We start from the raw sequence: 19,998 nt of genomic DNA, 5'->3' as shown, positions 1-19,998 counted from the left end.
ACTATAGTGAAAGAGAAGGAGAAAAACATGAAAAGAGAAGGTGGTAGGAGAATGCACGGTCGTAGGAAAAGCAGCCAACAACCATGGAGGTGATGGGGCTGGGGTAGCTTGCCTCCTTTCAGCTACAGATGCCTGATGGATTCACCTTGTCATGAAACCTTGCCCGTAGGAAGGAACCAGTATCTCCAAGGAAGACAAAGGGTATTTTTGGTATGTTTAAGGGAAATTTGAATCAGTGTGTATAAGTATAGTTTGTGGGTTTTTTTCCACATATGCTTTCTCTCTGGTGAGGAATGTGTGAATAGTGCTTTGCTTTACAGAAGCTGTTCCAAATTAGTCCAGGTACTGCTGACTACAGCTCCCAAAGGAAGATCTTTCAGTCTGCCAAAGCGAGTTGGATCTTCTGAGGAACAATCGTCTTTTAATCCCCAAAATCAGAAGCCCAGGTCTTTGGCTTGAGAATTGGTCAATTACTGGCTTTCTAATCTGAGAAAGATGAAGGCGTGATACCATATCTGGTCTTTTAACAGCACTGCTTTATTGCTCTCCTGTTTGTCTTAATTTTCTTATGCTTTGCTTTTCTCAGCACTTTGTACTCCTTTCTTTGTCATTGTTTTGCTTTTCTTCCTTTCCCCTTTCAGTTTGGTTGCTCTCTTCCTCCATTCATCTGTTTCACATCTTCCTGGTTTGCTCTTTTGCTTTCTTTCTCCACCCTTACCCAATTGTGTATGTTAATCTCTCTTTCTGTGGTTCTGTGTGTAGTTCTTAAGGCATGGCTGAGTAAATGAGCAATGCTACTTTACTGGGTTTATTTTTTCAGTCCAGTTAACTTTTTCATCTGTTTCTGTGAAGAACACAAGGTAATTTGTGGGGGGGCGAGGAATAAAGTTTGCGCAATACTAATGCTACTGACTGCAAAATTGCTGTGTCTCTGTCAGCAGTACTGATGCAAGATCCTCTTGCCCTTTCACTATCCCTTCCAGCGTGTATTTGAGTCTGCTGCGGGTTTAATCAGGAACTAATCTGTCTGAAAAACAGCACAGCAGTTTTTCAAGAAGTGAAGAAAATAAAAATAAAGAAGTGTTTATTTTTTCAGCCAAGTTAATTCCCTGGAGTGATTCGTAGCATGGCACCACAAAACAATTCTGGCACAAGGAGGGATTGATTTTGGGGGCACAGCAGACTGTTGCACTAAAAGGTGAGATTGCTTAAACCTGCTGTGCCATCCAAAAAATGAACATGAAAGCATGTGGTCAAAGCAGAGCTGGCTGCTGGGGGTGTAATATTCTGCTTTTCTGGACTGTTTGTTCTTCCTCTCATAATGTTGATTTTCTTAATATTCCCCCTTAATGCTTGCTTAACTATTAAGTGGGAGCAATTCTGCTCTGTGCATTTACAAACCCTGATTAAAAATCAGCCTTTCATAATCCGAAGTGAGCTGACAGTGAATCCCAGCTCACTGCCTGTGACCTCCCTGGCATGAGCCATAGTAACAGCCAGAGCAAGTCTCGAGTATTTGGCGGGTAAAGCCACTGAGGCCTTACACAATTTAGGAGTGGTAGGAGATAAGTAATATATGCACAAGTGATAGTAAAAGGAAAAACTACCAGTAATTTAGTTTTAGTTTGCCTTCATGCTTTTCACTGTAAAAGGTGTATTATGATCTCTTCCGTAAAGCAGGTCATGGATGCTAAGCAGGTAAAAATCCCCTGGCGCTACAGATGTGTCTGCTGAGAAGTTTCTGGTTTCAGCCATTGGGAAGTACTTGGTGGTCTAAATCCACGCTCCTGCGTATTTGCTTGCTTTCTTCACAGATCTTTATTTGTTGTACAGAATGGACTCATAGGAGCTGAATTAAAATCGTATAAAACCTCTTAAATCTGCCACTTCCTACATTTCAAGTGTCTGACTTACCAATCTGAATAATGTTTGGACATTGGGAAAATAAAATACAGCTTTTCTGGATGACTATTTTAGGTTTACTTTGGAGTCTTAGGTTCTCCGTTTAGGCAGACCTTTGTGTTTGTCTGGCTCTCCTACAAGTTGCTACCAAGAATGCAACCTCCTCCTTAGCGGTGGTATTAGTTACAATTCTTTCCTGATGGAAAACTTAAAACAGAGTTAACTAACAGAACTTGCTGAAAATCATGTGCTTAATATTTACTGTTCCGCTTTGTTCCTTCCCTGGAGTTTTTAACGAGTTGCTGGTTCAAGAATAGTGTGCATGAGCCTTTAATGGAAAGACATAAAAATGAGCAACTTCTGTGTTGCCTTAATATGGTACATTTTTAAATTGGTACAATAAATTATATGCAGCTTTTTATTCTTTGACGTCTTTCCGCCAACTAGTCCATTAAAGTCAGCGTTCCCACAGTATGAATTTAGTGAATGGGCTGATTCTTCTGTTTTATATTCAGTGGCAAAGAAAAAAGCTTTACTTAGGAAAAAACTGTGAGGAAAGCTGCTCCCTTTTTTCCCCCCTCTCTTTTTTTGGAGGTTTGGGTCTCACTCTTATAATAAGGGTAGATGCCATGGTATGGGTATATTTATAATTACAGTTTGTATGCAGAACACTCTCTTGCCATGTTGTGATATTTTAACAGTAGTCACTGCCACTTTGAAACCTCTTATATTGCGATGTCTTTAAAATAAAAGCAGATAAAACAATGTCCTTCGAAGAGGACTGCTGTCAGGAAGCAACTTTCATTGTCTTTTCTTAATTATGGTTTTGCTGAAGTCTGTGGGACTGATGGTTAGTAAATTTAAAGTAAGGCAACTGAAATGAGTTCAACCACTCTAAAATAACTCCACTGATTTTTTTATTTTTTTCCCCGCTTCTTTCCCCATCCCCCCCCTTCTTTTTGGAAGTAATGTTTTTTTACAATATATGCCAGAATAGTTGACCACAGAATCCGGCTTTCTGGTAGCATGAAGCCAGAAATAAAAATCTGCAGTCAATGAAAACTATGATACTTCTTTTTTTTTTTGAGCAGTAGACTGCTTAATTTACTATTCTTCCCCACATCTACTGGAAAGGTGCCTTCTTACAGAAAATTAGTTTGCTGATGAAGAAATGCCTTGTACTGTGATCAGTAACTACAAAGTGATTAAATCCCAACAAAATAAAAAAACTTGACATAAGATCTATTATGAAATGATGAAGAGCAATTTTGGCAAGACAGAACAGAATTTATATTATCTAATTGTTGTTTAAATATTGTTTTACTTCATCAGTAGTTATTACCTACACATATGATGGGTAACTCATAATTTTCATTCTTCTTTGTGAAATACGAAGAGGCAATTTTGGCTTGTGGTCGTATTCCTGTACGTTTGAGTGGGGGTGTGTGTGCATTGAATTCCCAGGTGGCATTTACAGGACAGTACAGGGGTTGAACTTCTGCATCAGGAGAAAGAGGTGACCTCTGGTATCAGAGAGGCAGTATTCGAGCTTGCAATTTTGAACTTAAGTTTGATTTCTTCTCTCCCCTTCCTAGTACGGAGACCTTATTATGTGACGTGGGTGTGTAGCGGTGGTGCTGTCCTCTTGCCTGCAGAAGGGATTTACCCTCGTTTTTTGCTTCTGTTGCTGATGTGTGATACCCGGTGTCACACAGATGCTTCCTCTGTATAGATGGGTTTGTAGTGACAATTTGTATGCAAAATACTCTAACTGCTTGCTGTGTTGAGATTTTGCAAGACAACAAATCACTGCCACTGTAAAACCTCTCATGTTTTCATACCTTTAAAACTAAAAAAAAAAAATTCTTTGAAGAATTCTGTGCTGTTGGGAAGCAAATTTCTCTATTATTAATTTAGGTTTTGCTGAAGTCTGTGGGCCTGCTCTCTACGTAAAAAAGCAAACAAAAAAATTTCTTGCTTTTTTAAAGACTTTGAAAATGCTGGCCAGATCACAGGATGAGGCAGGAATTCCTGTGAAGCCTGGAATTTTTTCTTAAAGTGTGTGGGAAGCAATCCTGCACATCACACGTCTGCTCAGATCTAAATGAGCCAGTCTAGTCTGTGTGGTCAAGTGTATACTTCATTGAATCCTTAGTGTTTCCCCCAGTGCTCGCAACCTGTTTGAACCCCCACACCAAGTGATACCTTTTGCTTATGCCTCAGAAAATTGTAGAACTGGTAAATACGATTGGGATATATATACTACTTTCCCCAAACCAAATAGTTTAGTTCAGGTAGTGCTGGTTGAAATATATGATATTACGTGTACAAACCCACCCACGTCACTGTGATCATTATATTAAATATCCATGGCCTGAAGCTGGAGTTTGCTGCCATGTGGATGTGAACATCTTCCAAAGTAGTGTCTTCTCTGTGGCAGGGCTTACTGGATGTTACTGGGGTGTCTGGGTTTTCTCCTAGTGATGCTCAGCAGTGGCATCAAGCAGCAGGAAGAGTTTACTTACCTTGCTCCTTGTTTGTTGCTAGCAACTGATACCTTTTTCTTGTTGAGAGTGTACTAATGGTTCCCATAAACAAGGAGACATTTTTCTCCTCCATTCCTCATGAATCTCACTTATATTTTTCACATATTCTAGAAAGTATTGTCTTTCAGAAGCTGCTTTTAAGTTCTGAAAAAAAGTGTAATTTTTGTTTTCCCAGTTCTTGAAAGATAAAATTACAGAGTGGAAAATGTGTGGGATTTTTTACTTTTCTTTTCTGAAAGATTGTTTTCTCCTGGATCCTCTTATATGTACAATTAAATGTAATGTGTTGAAGAGCACCAATTTAAATGCATTTTAGACTCTTTTTTTTGTCCCGAATAGCAAGCTCCTAAAATATATCTCTATATATGTGCATGTGTATATACATATATTTGGCAACAAGGCAATCTGTATTCCTCAGGTGACAGTTTTCAGAGAGAATTGGAACTTTTGTTTGTGATCAGTGCAGCGAAGGAGCTTCACTCTATCAGGGCTTAGAATCACAGAACAGTTTGGGTGGGAAGGGACCTTTCAAGGGCATCTAGTCCAGCCCCCCTGCAGTGAGCAGGGACATCTGCAACCAGAGCAGGGTGCTCAGAGCCCCGTCCAGCCTGACCTGGGATGTTCCCAGGGATGGGGCATCCACCACCTCTCGGGGCAACTGGGGCCAGGGATTCACCACCCTTAGTGTGAAACATTTCTTCCTTCTATCTAGTCTGAATCTGCCCTCTTTTAGTTTAAAACAGTCACCCCTTGTCCTACTTCAACAGCCCCTGCTAAAAAGCCTGTCCCCATTTTTCTCCTAAGCCCTTTTCAGCCCTGGCAGCTGCAGTAAGGTCTCCCCGGAGCCTTCTCTTGTGCTGAACAGTAGTTTGAATACTACCAGTGCTGCTTTGTCCATTGATGAAAGGATGGATGTTTTGGTGTTAGGTTTCCATTCTTAGGTGTCATCTCCACAGGGATTGTAGAGGAAAGTCAACAGCATAGCTGGTTGTAGGATTACTTTTGTGCCACTTTATGAATCTTGGCTCTGGCATTCTCTGCCCAAGTTTTAATATAATGTATCTCCTGTCTTCACAGTACAAAAAAATAGTCAGACGGCTTTTTCCATGTCTCTCACTTTCTCTTTCCTGCGCAAATGAAGGAAGGAAAGCTACTGCTGAGCTTTGCCCCAGGTACCTGGGAAAGGGTTGCTATTTTTTGTATCTCTCCACTGTACTTTCTCCATGAATCCATCCTTGGCGATGTAGCAGTAGTATTACTTCTGTTGAGTGTGAGAACACTGTTTCACTCTGCGTAAGTGTGTTGGGGCCACATTCTGCTATAGTTCCTTCTCTCTAGGTGTTTCTATTGCATGAACTGAAATGTTGCAGCTGTTGCTGTCTAATCTTCAGTTCTGTGTTCTTGTATGAACGAGGGCAAGTGAATTGTACTTAATTTTTATGGATTGAACTTCGTTTTGGTAGGAAAAAGAATGACTCAATGTTAAAAGCTTTGCTAAAGATCTGAAGGTCTTGCTTGGTATGCCACTGGTTTTGATCCTGGCAACTTGTAGAGGTTAGGCAACTCTGTGGAATTTGTTTGAGAACTTTTCTGTTTTTTAATAACTCAAAGGGAGGAAAAAAAACCCAACCCTGTAAGAATGCTGTACTTGAAAACCTAACTGCTTTGAAATTAAGGGGAAAATGAACCATAATTAAAAGCCGAATGTCTACATTTATGGTTTAAAACCTGGCGCAATTACAATAATCACTCGTGCTGTGTTACAGAAGTCCCCAGCATCTTTGGATAGTGGGAGGTGGGTCATGTTGTGTTGGATGACGATTATTCAGTACCTAAGAACTCTCTAATCAGTTGGTATCCAATAGAATATCCACCCTGCCTGTCAGCTTCCAGGAAGGAATACATTCTGATGACAGGCAGCCAGGTGGACAAATTTAGAAGGGTGTTCTAGTTTTATACCATTTGTTTTTAATTACTCTGCATGTTTTTAGCACTGTAACAAGAGACCACCTTTGAGAATAAGTTTAATGTTTTTAAAGTGTGTATGAAAGTGTAAGTTCGTTCTTTCTGAAACATGTTTCAGAGCAATTTGAGAGGAACGAATGCTTTTGTTTGATATCAAGAAAAGCCAGTCTACGTAATCTAATGTTGTCTTAGGATGTTCATCTGTAGGTGAAGAGCTGCCTCTGCTGTAAGCTCACTACATGGTAAATTAGTCTGATATACAGGCAAATTTGCAGGCATCTTAAGAATTTGTTTGATGTCTCTATCTTGAAGCATTTCCTATTGAAAAATTTTGAAATCATTTTTTTTGGCTGCTGTTTCTACCAATATCCTTACCTCCTCTTCTAGTCCTCAGGAGTTTGGGTACAGCTCAGACAAACTCAATAGCTCCCAAGAGCACGGTTCCACATGGGTTTTGAGCAGCGGACCTGGTTTAGAGGCTTCCCACACAGCCCTGCAGTTAATGTCAGGTTGATGCAACACGTCTTAGGACTGTGCCGCAAACGGTATTACCATCTAAATTTAAAAACAGAAAGAAGGGGGACTGTTTCCTCCACCATTGCCTCTCAGAAGGTCGCTGGCAGAGCTGTAGGTAGTTGCTGAGATGGGGTTGAGCAGGTGGGACAGAGAGCGCGTGCCGTGCCATGCCCTTTTTGACTTCAGTCTGTGATATTTTTATATAAGTCAGGTTACTCATCAAAAAACTTAATGCTTAGAAAGCGGCAGCGACTTTGGCAATCTAATTATGGCAGTATTAAATTTTACAGTATTTTTATATGAGAGCAGTGCTTGAACGGAGGCCATACTACTGACTTTTATAGGCTTAGTTACTGTTCAGGTTTCATTATGTTGCTACTTTCCTGTTTATTCTGCGGATGGTGATTTTCATACCTTTAATTACAAGGATGTAGCTGCATGAGCTCTGAAATCGTTCAGCCTATATTACATGCTATCTTGTACTATTTTATGTCTGCAAGCATTGAACTGGTTTGGTTTTTTGACTGGCTTTTACTTTGGGAATCTTCAGGAGGACTGCCATTCCTGTAGGTCAGACTGTATGTTAATTGAGTCTGTATAGAGGCTGTATGTTCTTCTCTAATATCCTGAGCAGTAGGGCCTGTAGTGATAGGACAAGGGGTAATGGCTTTAAACTAAGAGAGGGTAGCTTTAGACTAGATCTAAGGAAGGAATTTTTCACAATCAGGGTGGTGAAACAGTGGAACATGTTGCCTTTTTAGGTGTTAATATTGGGACACTTTCATGTTGCTTAATGTGGTTTTGGACACAATACCTGATTATTATTTGTCTCTTTTTCGTATCTGTTAAGGAAAAACACACTTCCCATGTATTCTTCTGTTTTGTTTTCAAGGATCAGTTACCCTGTACTGGTAGGTTTGTCGTGATACAAGTATATAAATGTCTTTTTATGTGATTGTTGGCAAGGTTCTGCTTTAGTACTTTATTGTTCTTTTCAGCTGATGGTTTTCATTAAGGCATACCAACAGGCAATTAATGAAGATATGAAACATTTGGTGTATCTGATGTGATTTTTGCATTAGCATAATAACATTAGTTAAAGCAAAGTGGTTGCTTACCTTGAGGTTAAATGCCAGGTTGAGGACACTTTATGCTTTTTAAAAAGATGTTATTTCATAAACCAAGTTCTTTCTGTAGACTGCCATTCTATGTGTATTTTCAGTGGTGTCAAGGTAAGCATGGCAGCCATTCAAGCCACAAAGATAACTGTAGCACAAATGATGTAGTGACACTATTTCACTTTGACAAACAATTCACTTTTGAATATTAGTTTCCTGTTTTATAGTCACTGTACTTCAAATGCATGTTGTCCTGCCTGATACTAGGATGACTGAGCACTGGAATGGCTTGTCCAGAGAGGTTGTGGAGATACTTAAATGTCACCTGGAGATGGTCCTGGGCAGGTGGCTCTAGGTGGCCATGCTTGAGGTTGGACAAGATGACTTCCAGAGGTCCCATCTCACCTCAACCATTCAGTGCTTCTGTGATATCTGTGTAAACGAACTAATGGATTGGTAAAATTAAGTGCTTCACAGAAATATTTTACTACTATTTTGTAATGATTTTTCACTTTTAAGTATAGGAACCCAATTGCCTGTGTAACCATTTTTCTTTCCCCTCCTCTCGTAGTGCTGACTTAAAGCTCTTGGAAGAAGCCACAATCTCAGTCTGCAAGTCTTTAGGTGAGAAATAGTGACATCTTAACTTTTTGCCACGTGCTTTATCAGAAAAGTTAAGAAACAGCATTCATGTGCACATCTATGTCTTCAGTGTACTTAACTCTACTTCTATGTGTTCCACTAGTAAGATTAAATTAGTGTAAAGAGTGTGTTTTTATATATATATATCTCCCAAACTTTTAGCAACTTCCATTATTAACTGTTTTGTAGAACTTGAAATAACTGAAAGGTTTTACACAAGTAATGCCATGCCTACTACCTCCTTTTCCCAGTGCCCTCTAAGCTGATCAGTAAGGGGAAAGAATTAATCAGAGGCTGAAAGGAAGGCATAATACAAACACGATAAACAGTGTTTCAGGAAGATAAAAGCTAGTTGTGAAAACTTGCCCAGTTTTCTGACAGGAGATTATTGTGCTGTACACAAGTCTTAGAAAAGAAGCAGTATGAGCTCCACATTTTGGATATTTTAAATCTAGGATGAAAAGTACTGTTTAGAGAACAATTATGGAGTCATAAGGCATGTACTGGAGAATCTTAAGAATAACAGCTGTACAGAAAAACAGATGTACTGTCTTTTATGTAGAAATATTTAAGACATTGAAATTTGGCTTTGTTCTATATATTGTTTGATCTAAATAGTGTCGACGCATGCTATATAATCATATCTTATTTTTCCTCATCTAGTCGAGAAGAATCCTCGAACAGGAAACCTTGGATCGTTGATTAAAGTCTTTCTTTCTAGAACCAAAGAGTTAAAAATTTCAGCAGAATGTCAGAAGTAAGTACCTGGAAAAAAACTGTGCATGCCATTTCCTTTTTCAAACGTTCCTTTTGCAGCTAGCTCTTGAGTTTTTTACTTTCTAGTTAACATAATCACAGACCAAAACTTAGAATTTTCTTAAATTAGTGTTTGAAACAGAGCAAGTATCTAGTACTTTTCCAAACACAGAAGCTTAAGTGTAATAGGTAAATAGATTGCTGGGGAAAAAGACATGTTTGTGGTCATCCGGTGTGTGATAAAAACACATTTGTATACAAAAATGATTTAACTTCTGGTTATTACTGGTTTAGAGCTGTTTAAAAATCACCTGACCTGTTTAGCTAAATCTTAATGTATGAGCCAGTATTTTGTTTTGGAAATATTTTAAATGGATTGTGTTTGAACACAAACTTCTATATAAAGACATTGCTTTCAAATTGTATCATGCAACTGCCATTTGTTTTGCTTGCCCCTTTCAGAAGTAGGAAAGAACTCCAAGAGCTTACTTGTGCAGCACTGTATAGTTTTTGCAGGAAGCTTTCTGTAATTTTTCCCTTGCAGCCATAGACAAATGTACAACTCTCATCAGATCTAGGGCTTCAAAGAGGAAGACTTTCTTTTTAATGCGCCCTTGCTCCCAGGACTACCCTCAACCTTTTTGCTTTTATCTGGAGAAAGAAGTTATTCCTGCCTGGGTAGCTCCTGCTGCTTTAATCCAAAAATACCTTGACAATACAGCTTCAAGCAAGATCTTGACCATATACTGTTGTATGGGCTTCCCAGCAGTTGCTTATTTGGACTCAAGAAAACTGTAATGAGGCTATATTCCCCTTGCGTTCAGAAATCTTGGAAAATACCTCTGTGAGTTGCATAGAAAAATCTTGCTATATTGTGCTTCTGAAGTCCGTAAATGCCTATGGTCATCTGAAGGCTATTTGACTGGGAAAAGCACTTACATTCAGGGAGCCAGAGTAGCTTTCATATTGAAACTGTTGGAAATTTTCAAATGTTTGGGTGGCTTGAGTCCATAGTACCTAGAAACCTTTAGAAGTGTGCTGAGCCATCTGGTGAGCTCTTTGAATGGCAGCTATGGTGTTTTTAACAATACAAACTCAGGAATATGATTGTACTCTCTTGGGGGAAGAAAAAAGTATTACTTTTACATACATTTCTAGTTTGTTTGTTGTAGCATCAACTGAAGACTGCCTGCTTGAGGACTTTGGCTTTTCCTTGCTTCAGCCGTAGGAACCCCTTTGTCTACTCTGGCATACGTTTTTTGTGGTTTTTGATGCATGTTCGCAGGTTAAGCATTACTGATTCTTCTTTGTTTCTGCTTCTTTTCTAGTCACCTCTTTATTTGGCAGGCTCACAATGCACTGTTTATTATTTGCTGTTTGCTGAAAGTGTTCATCAGTCGAATGTCAGAAGAGGAGCTCCAGCTCCATTTTACCTACGAAGAGAAAGCACCAGGCTCATACGGTAGGTATATAGAGTGCTAGTGAAACAAATAACCCGCAAGAAACGAAAAAGTTCTGCTGTTTGTAGGTGTGGTGCTTAGGGACATGCTTTAGTGGTGTACTTGGTAGTGTTAGGTTAATGGTTGGACTCAATCTTAAGGGTCTTTTCCAATCTAAATAATTCTATGATTCTATTATTCTATGTTTACTTAGACTAAAAATCCCAAACTTTGCTTTAAAACTAGAAATGAAGTACCAATGAGGTTACATACAACATGTTTACCGTTCGGGACAACCTGGAAGGTTGAAAATACATAGTCAGTAGTAAAACTGACTTCCTTCCTTTGGGGTCTGAAGTAATTCAGTGTAAACCATCTTCCTCTGTATCATACATGTGAAAGAGAACGCTGTCAAAATGTGACGAGAGCTTTTCGTTACGTATTGACTGTCATCTTCTGCTGGAATTAAATGTTAGTTAACAAGCTGTTGGCTTGTTTTGGGTTCTTACAGCAAAATAGACCTCTTCTGGTGCAGGAGTTGTTGGGTTTATTTTTTCCTTAAAGTTTTGTATTAAACTTAACAGGGTCATTTATTTACAAACTTCATCTGGCATTGTTTTAAATAATTCTTCGGAAGTGATGTTGTAGACCTACCTTAGCTTCAATCATTTTCATACAGTTTGAAAGGTATGGTTGAAAGAAATGGTCCTCTTCAGAAGAACAGAATAGAACTGGGGTGAAGCTGACCGCATACTACTGTAGGAATGGTGATGTTGCAATTACTTAGTGTTTCTTTTCACGTATGTTTCATAAACCAGCAGCAATCAGAGAGTGGAATGAATGCAATTTTTAGGAATCTAGTGAGAGAAGGTAACACTAATGTGATTACAACTGATCCATTGAAAAGGCAACTGCTAAAATTTAGTGGGCAGTAGTTTATACAAGAGTACAGAAAGGCAAAGCATTTATAGAATCATTTGGGTTGGAAAAGACTTTTAAGATTGAGTCCAACCATTAACCCAGCACTGCCAAGTCCATCACTGAACCATGTCCCTAAGCACCGCATCTACACGTCTTTTAAAGACCTCCAGGGATGGTGACTCCACCACCTCCCTGGGCAGCCTGTTCCCATGCTTGACCACTGTCTCCATAAATAAATTTTTCCTAATGTCCAGTCTAAACCCCGCCTGGCGCAACTTGAGGACGTTTCCTCTCATCCCATCGCTGTTACTTGGGAGAAGACACCAATACCCACCTCACTGCAACCTCCTTTCAGGCAGTTGTAGAGAGCGGTAAGGTCTCCCCTCAGCCTCCTTTTCTTCAGGCCAAAGAACCCCAGTTTGCTCAGCTGCTCCTTATAAGACGTGTGCTCTAGACCCTGTAGGCAGAAGGTTCAAAAATAAGTGCATCTTCAGGAAATGGAGCATGTACCACACAAGATGAAACATGGCAGAGATGATGCTCAAATAATACAGCTATTCTCTTTCTGCTATCCAGCCCTTCTTTTTGAATGTAGATAATTTGAATGCATTCAAAATCAGTTTGATTACAGCAAAAAGAAAGTCATAGCACTGACTGCCACAAATCTTTGTGTAGCAGCTTATCAAGGTGATTATGATGGATAATGCTGGCACAGGAGCCTTGATTTCCTTTGCTTTGTTGTAAAGATACTGTTGAGTTTGTAGTTGCATCTTATTTATTGCATAAAGCCAAAAATGGTCTGGCAAAAAGGTATCAGAATGCTCATACAGTGCAAGTGAAGTGTGGGAGAATAACCAAAAATATCAGACTGTGGATTTCCCTCAACAGTCTGTCCGGCAAGGACACGTGTTGAGAATGCCGAATAGCTGCTTGCTCATTGAATACTGAAAACTGTTCATTAAAACCTGTTTAACTCCTTGGTGCCTGCCGTTGCTGTGGGGATATCAGGCTTCTGGTGCCAAAAGACAAAGTGCTACATGTTGAAATAGTTTAATGTATTTAAACCGTGGTGAGTAATCTCCGAGAATGAAGTCAGCTAACCGATGCCTTAGAAAGGAACACCTGCTTATAATAAGCTACAGTTGCAGACTGCCTATGGGTTTATAATTGGTTTAAAAAACGTTGCCCACCTCTTGCTTCAGTGGTATAGTGTAGCACAGTAGAACGGATGAAAAAGCTGAGATGTTTTGTTAGCTTGAACCCTCGTGATCTTTATTCCTTATGCTGGGAGTTCCTTGCAGCATGGAATGAGGGGTGATTCTTGTCACTGGGGTAGATCCATATTGATATCATATCTAGTAGCACTTGACTAATTCACAGTGACATTTATTAGTGATAATTTTGTGCATATTGATGGCAAATGTACTTAGCAATTATCTTTGAGCAGATTGTTTGCTGGATGTTCTTGATTAGGAAGGTAATTGTGTGTGGTCTGCTGGTGAGAGCAGGGCATGGAGGCAGGAAATGAACTCTTCCTGGAGCCGTGGCTGGAGCCCGCCGCTGCTTTCGACTCGGGTTTCCAACTGGAGATGGTTCTTGCGACCTTCCTCAAGGTATTGAGGTTCATAACATGCTCTGTTTACATAGCCGTCATTTTTGGTTCCTGACAAATCTTCACATAAGTTTTTTAAAGTATTTATAGAGTGTGGTAATAAGGTGAATGCCTTCGTGTGGCTTTTATGCTTAGCTATAGGAAAAGTAAAGTATCATTAACAGAGTGTAATTAACTGCTGTTGTGTTAGGGCCTATTAATGTGAGAAGAAAAAAAAAAGAATTTTGTTTGTTTTTTCATAATTATGTCAAGTGTAGCTTTCTCGAATTTTTATTTTTTTTATTCTTCGGAAACTAGAGCATGCCTCGTTATTGTGAAGTTTACACAGCTTTATTAGTACTTTTACTGAATTTTTACCTACTTAACACTATCTTTTTGGGGAACATGCTTTTTTAAAAAATTTAAGAAGTTCTTAGTCATCCTTGCTGTCTTTTCAGTTATCAGAGCTTGATATAATTTTACTATTCTCCACCTACGAGCATGATAAAACAAATGTTATAAAATGTATTATTACATTACTTATAGAATGTAAAGAAACTATCCATATAGATAATAGTTGGTCTCTTCTCCCAAGTAACTAGTGACAAAATGAGAGGAAATAGCCTCAAGTTGTGCCAGAGGAGGTTCAGACTGGATAGTAGGAAAAATTTCTTCACTGAGAGGGTGGTCAAGCATTGGCACAGGCTGCCCAGGGAGGTGGTGGAGTCCCCATCACCGGAAGTGTTCAAAAAACATGTGGACGTGGCACTTGGGGACATGGTTTAGTGAGCATGGTGGTGTTGGGTTGATGGTTGGACCTGATGATCTTAAAGGTCTTTTCCAACCTTAATGATTCTGTGATGAAAGCTTTAATACTATGTCTGACTTTTGAGGTACTGTTTGCTGATTTTCTTAATGGCTGATGGATAGTTATTGGAAAGAACAGTACAACCAACCAACAGCACAACTAACCTCTCTTTCCTCTGGTCTGTTTTTGTATGCCTTGTTCAATCTCACAGCCTCCTGAGAAAAAGTAACTGTTCTTTTCAGGTTCATCTTAAAAATCCTTTGGAACCCACTGTGTGGGGGTGTTTGTTTCCGTTTAAACTATGAGCATCACTTCTTTTTCCTTATAGTCTGAGAATATATCCTAGTATCATGTTCTCTGATTTTAAATACAGCACTTGGGAACTCAGAGTGCCTAACTGCAGTGTCAGCACATCCGGCTGCTCACGCTGCAGTCGCTCAGAGCATCAGCACCCGTTGTGTGGTATTTGGTATGTTGGGCAGAAGTCGATAGTGTATGATAGTAATGATGTATGGAAAATATCCTTGTTACTGGCTACTCAGCAATATGTCTTGTATTTTGACAGCTTATATATGACATAGCCACTATGGTTCAGTTAGCATTTTCTGTAACTCTTATCTGGAAGAATTCTCCCATATGCATATGGGATTGCAAAGAATTCTCTTTTGCAATTCATATGCTTTCCCTTTTTCTGAATGTCCAGTTTGTGCTTTTCCCTGGTAGACAGCGTTTTCAACCCAGAAGAAAACTGTACAATTGTGTTTTGTGTCAAAAAATTCTATTATTGAGGTGCAAAAACTCTGCATGTTGTAGCCTACTGTTACAAAGTTGTAATGGATAAATTGCACAGGATCAAGTCCCTGCTAACAGCACTGTTTATTGATTTCCTTCAAGAATAGTCAGACCATTAGTAGAAGTTTGTTCCTTTTGACAGTTTTCAGAGGGTTCTTTTGCCCAGGAAGTGGACCTTTGCCTCTTCATCCGTACTTGGGATTTTGCGTATAATTTTGGAGGATATTGCACAATTTCGATTGTAGGAAAATCTTTATAGAGACTTAAACAATATTCTTTAGGATTCATCTGAAAAATGCTGATATTAATAAATCCTAAACTGGACTCAGCATATGCTGATCTGAAGCTGGAGTTTTGCCAGCACAAATCATTCATGTTTCCATGAGGCTTCTGTTGTCTGTATCCCATAAATTCTGCACGGTCTTTAAGTGTACTGTGATTCAGAGGTGTAAGAGAGCACATACTGTATATTGTACTTTAAATCAAACCAGCAATTAATTTAACCTGTTCCCTGACCTGTAGTAGGAAACTTTATTCATTCTCCGTAGAGAAGTTTTTATCGCACGGCTGAGAACTGCATTTGGTGTAGTATAGCCAATAAGAGGACATAGAGGAGGGAATAAATAACAATACATTTACTGCAACCCTTAAATGATTTCCTATCGTATAAAGGAAATGAGGGATGGCAATTAGTTTATGTACTCATTATTAACACTCTTAAGTGAAAGTTGGGAGCTTTTGAGAGTCCTCAGAGCTAAAGATCAAACCACAAAACCTAAAGAAGCTTTAAGTCTACTGGTTGTGTAACTAATTGAATGGGTGAGGCTTTAAGTACTGCTTTACAAGTAATAAATTATTTCATTACTGATGTACAGGTTCTATCCTATCTGTAGGAGGAACAGGGCAGAAAAACAAGTAGCATCTAAGGCTAGGCTGCACCTTGCTATGCCTGAATATCTTAGTAACATTAAGCACATCCAGCTGCTACAGCAGCTCAGATCAGGTCGTGACAACGTGGTGGTTGGGTTCTTGAGAAGAAAGACTGTTTTACTGTCTCTGTTAGACCCTGTATCATGGCCAAGGATGGAGCTGGGCTGCTTTTACTAGAATTGGAGTTTCCTGGCACGTATACTTTCCTCTGGATGAGCCATTTTGCCTGTGTAGTGTCTGCTAATGCAGTGTTTGTAACATGCATAGCTTTTTCAAAAGCTAAACACAAAGTATTATTTTTTTAATGTAAAAAAAAAAAAACCCAACAAAATGCCAAACAGCCCAAACCAAACAAATCCCACCAAAAACCTCACCATGCAAGTAATTCACATGTTTGAGGACTTAAATATGGCTGATGAAAAATGGTGCCGCAGCGTAACTGGACTTTTAAAAAGCTGTGTGTGTTTGCAGTTACTTCTGCAGTGGGATAGAGTTTAGAAGATGCACCTATGATTCCTGTCTCTGCAAGTCTGCTTTAATCTTATCTGGACAGATTCACCCTTTACTTATTTTCCCCAAGGCTTTACATGCGTCTTTGATCCAAGTATGTGATCTATTAATGTGAATGAGTATTGTGTGTATTGTCTTTATCCTGCTATTCAAAAAGACATTGTTTATGAAAACACATAGTGTTCCATGTTTATAGCCTGCTCTCACGTTATAGATTTGGCATGCATCCGCCTCATTGTCTTGGCAAGACAAGGATTAAACAAGAATGCATATGCCCCAGTGGGAAAAAGGATACATTAATTATTGTAGCTGAATGACATTGATTAGAGCAATTAAGCTTTTTTTTAAAAAACAAAAATAGTTTGAGACCAGAGCGGGAAAGACTAACATCTTCCATTCTACGTGATTGTGCTAATCTGATATTTTCTTGCTTTATTTTGGATATAGTGTGGGCAAAAAGCCCTCTTTCATATTCAGATAACATAATTCAAAAAGAGTTGTGTATATAGCATAGTAGAAGAAACTATATTCTTAAAATGCACTTTTTTCATCCTTTTTCTTCTCTTCTCCTCCCTTTCCTCAATTGTCAAGAGAAAAAATTGGGTACCTTCTAGAAACTAATAGCAGTCTTGCTTGATAAGCATTTTCTAGATTCAAAAAACCTTGGGAAACAGTTGTGTTCAAGTTACTTCAGAATACATTATCTGGGCTTTATTATTGGCGGTGGTTTCTGTCGAAGGTTAAATACTCCTAACAGTTCTTGATTTTTACTAACAGGAGCTGCATTGTGTTACTCGTGGGGGATTCTATATAAAGGAAACCATGTTTCCGTGATAAAAAACTGATTTCCTTTAGAACGTGCAGTTCACTAGGTGACAATTTTTAACATGTTTTTAATAAACTGACTGTGGAAAGAAACAATTTTGCTTTATTATGAATATTCCCTCTGGTGTGCTTCTTAAAATTGAGTTCTGGATTTAAGAACAAAGTTGGGTTAAACAGAGTAACACTGCCATATAACCTGGCTATAATGTTGTGTTTATTGCAGGATGTATTTATTTGAAAATACAAAATAAACAAACATTTGGGTAATCATTGTGCTGCAAATGCTCTGATGCCGATCAGGTAATGCAGAGGGAAAAAATATGCCTGCTCTTGGGCCATTCAGCACTGTAAAACCCTGCATTACTTTGTGTTGTAGGTTTCTCTTTATAATTTTATTTTGAAAGCAGAAAAAATCATAATGAGCCAAAAGATTTATCTTATTTTGTTTTGGTATTATATGACAACTTAAATGGTTCATTAAGCTTTTTCCTCAGTAAGTCTTGCAAGTCTTTTAAAAACTGCAGTGCTAATGTAAAATACCAGCAATTTTATTGCTTAGAATAGTTGCATTTTAAAAATAATTTTAATCATCCCATGCATTTTGTCACATTGTGTGTGAGTAGAGAATAATTTCTGCTCACTTAAAATGTACTTTGGAAATTCATGAATCCTTACTTGTCATTGAAATGTGTAAAAACTCTTCAATAAATAAATGTGTATTCATGAAAAAATGCGTGTAGATTTAATTGGTTAAGAGCAGCAGTGATGTGTATAGTGGGCTGCATTCAGTTGACAGATCACAATTTAGAATGTTGTTTAGGGTATGTTAGACAAATGAAACTGTTTTCTATCTGTCTCTGATTATTCTTCACTTGGGATTAAAAAAAGAGGTGGGAAAATACGCATGTGCAGGGGATTTTGAGAGGAGACTTGAACTGTGGACAAGTGAGAAGTCGCTAGTGATCAGTTCAACTGTTGGTCATAACAGCATTTTGTATGAACTTAGGTAAATAGTGAAGTAAGGCTTGATGTGCTTAATATTAGTGTACTTCCTACAATGCCAACATCTCAATTATCCAGTTGTTACTTGTTTTATGTATAAAAGGCTTAGTAGCACCATTTCCTCTGATGATAATCTCAAGTGCTTTCTATTTCAGGATAGAATGCCATCTTCTTAAACGGGTAGAATTTCTCTTCCAGTGTTTGTTCCTTAATAAAGTATTGATCGTCTGGATCTGTGTGTTTAAATCTTTGCTTTCTTTCGGTATTTGAAAATCCAGAAAACCTTTGGTATGCTTCTTTTCAGGAGCAGAGTGCGAAGACCTCATAGAAGAGTTGCTGTGTTGCCTCATCCAGCTCATTGTTGAAATTCCCCTCTTGTAAGTTGGCTTTTTTCCTTTTTCAGCCTCCTTGTATTCTCTCCAATGCTCAGTTTGTACAAAACTAGGTGGGGTTATACTATTTAAATACTTACATTTGAATGCTCTATGTGATGGTGCAGTACTGATAATGATAACCTGCTGCCAAGTACCAGCCCTGAATACGCTGTTGGAAGAAATACGTGATCAGCACCTCGCGCCCAGTTCAAACCATCAACAGAAGTTACCCTGTTTTATTTTGTAGGAGCTTTAACATTTGTTTCAGGTACCTCTGTCAGCACACAGACAGCTACTGCTAACTTTTGGCTAAAAATGGTTGTGAGGAAATGTGGAGGGAAAGGTACATTGTAGGTGTCACTTCATCTCTGGGGGGTGCAGCAAGGTGCACACAAAAGTTCCTCTTCTGCAGTTGTGTTGGTTTTTGAACTGTGTGTGCATTAAAAAGTCATTATTTAATACTAATTTCTGAAATACCAGTGAATTGATGTCTGAAGAAGAGAGAAGAGAAATGACTAAGTGGAATATTTCTGTAGATCTCCAGATTTGTTTACATGGCTTTTTCATGCACCTGCTGTATCTGAGATATGTTGATTCCTCATCCCATTGGGATATGTGTCATGAGACGTACTTCAGTATTACATGAAGGAGGACTTTGTTCTTTGGAAATAAAAATGTTTTCCCACACCTGTCCTCGTGAGTTTTAACTTTTTTTTCCCCCCAAGATAAACTTTACTAAAGATACTGTTAGCATTATCTTTTGTGTTAAATTGCATTGTAGTCTATGCCTAAAATGTAGTGCCCCAATTAATCTGAAACTCTTTCAAAGCTGTGATGCTTTATCTATTATAGTGTAGTATCTAGCTCTGCTGATGATGTAGTTTTTGTACTTTGGTTTGTTCTTATGGTTGGAAAGCTGACAAAGATGCAATAGTTTTTGAAACATTGCTCTCATTAAATACAAGTCTGTCAACATTACATGAGAGTTTGGGTAGGTAGTGTGTAATGAATTAGTGATATGATTTAGAGTTTCATTCTGCAAAGCTTGTCAGGACTTCCTGGAACAGATACACTTTTTGTTTGGAGCAGATCAGAGGAAGTACAAAGGGGTGAAAGGACTGAGATATATGGGCAAGTTCATAAATCCTGTAGGGTTTTATTTTTCTTTCTTGGAAGTTCCAATGTGTGTGTGGAGTCTAATAACATTTATTCTGCCTTTCTGGCAGAAAAAGTTTTACAGGCATGATTGTTCTTAACCCTTTTCAACAAGTGAACCTGTCAGCGTCTCTATGTGAATGTTGTTGCTGGGGATGGAAGTAGCTGTTGAAAGCTCTTAACTTACTGTATAAATATAGTGATAA

The 19,998-nt window shown here is 38.6% G+C and overlaps 1 protein-coding gene across 1 annotated transcript in view; it reads left to right on the top strand.

The window, feature by feature from the left end:
- Positions 1–19,998, top strand: part of LOC104617821 (dymeclin-like) — a gene marked incomplete at its 3' end in the record, with an annotated part of 34,690 nt that overhangs the window by 2,733 nt on the left and 11,959 nt on the right. Inside the window, exons 2-5 of the mRNA XM_010283242.1 lie at positions 8,619–8,671; positions 9,353–9,446; positions 10,774–10,907; positions 18,568–18,640. Of these exons, the coding sequence (XP_010281544.1) occupies positions 8,619–8,671; positions 9,353–9,446; positions 10,774–10,907; positions 18,568–18,640 (354 nt within the window). The remainder of the gene's footprint in view (positions 1–8,618; positions 8,672–9,352; positions 9,447–10,773; positions 10,908–18,567; positions 18,641–19,998) is intronic.

Source organism: Phaethon lepturus, unplaced genomic scaffold (genome assembly GCF_000687285.1).
Source record: "Phaethon lepturus isolate BGI_N335 unplaced genomic scaffold, ASM68728v1 scaffold10773, whole genome shotgun sequence".
Classification (NCBI taxonomy): domain Eukaryota; kingdom Metazoa; phylum Chordata; class Aves; order Phaethontiformes; family Phaethontidae; genus Phaethon; species Phaethon lepturus.
Note: the sequence above shows the minus strand (reverse complement) of the source record. Positions and strands in the feature narration are given on the sequence as shown.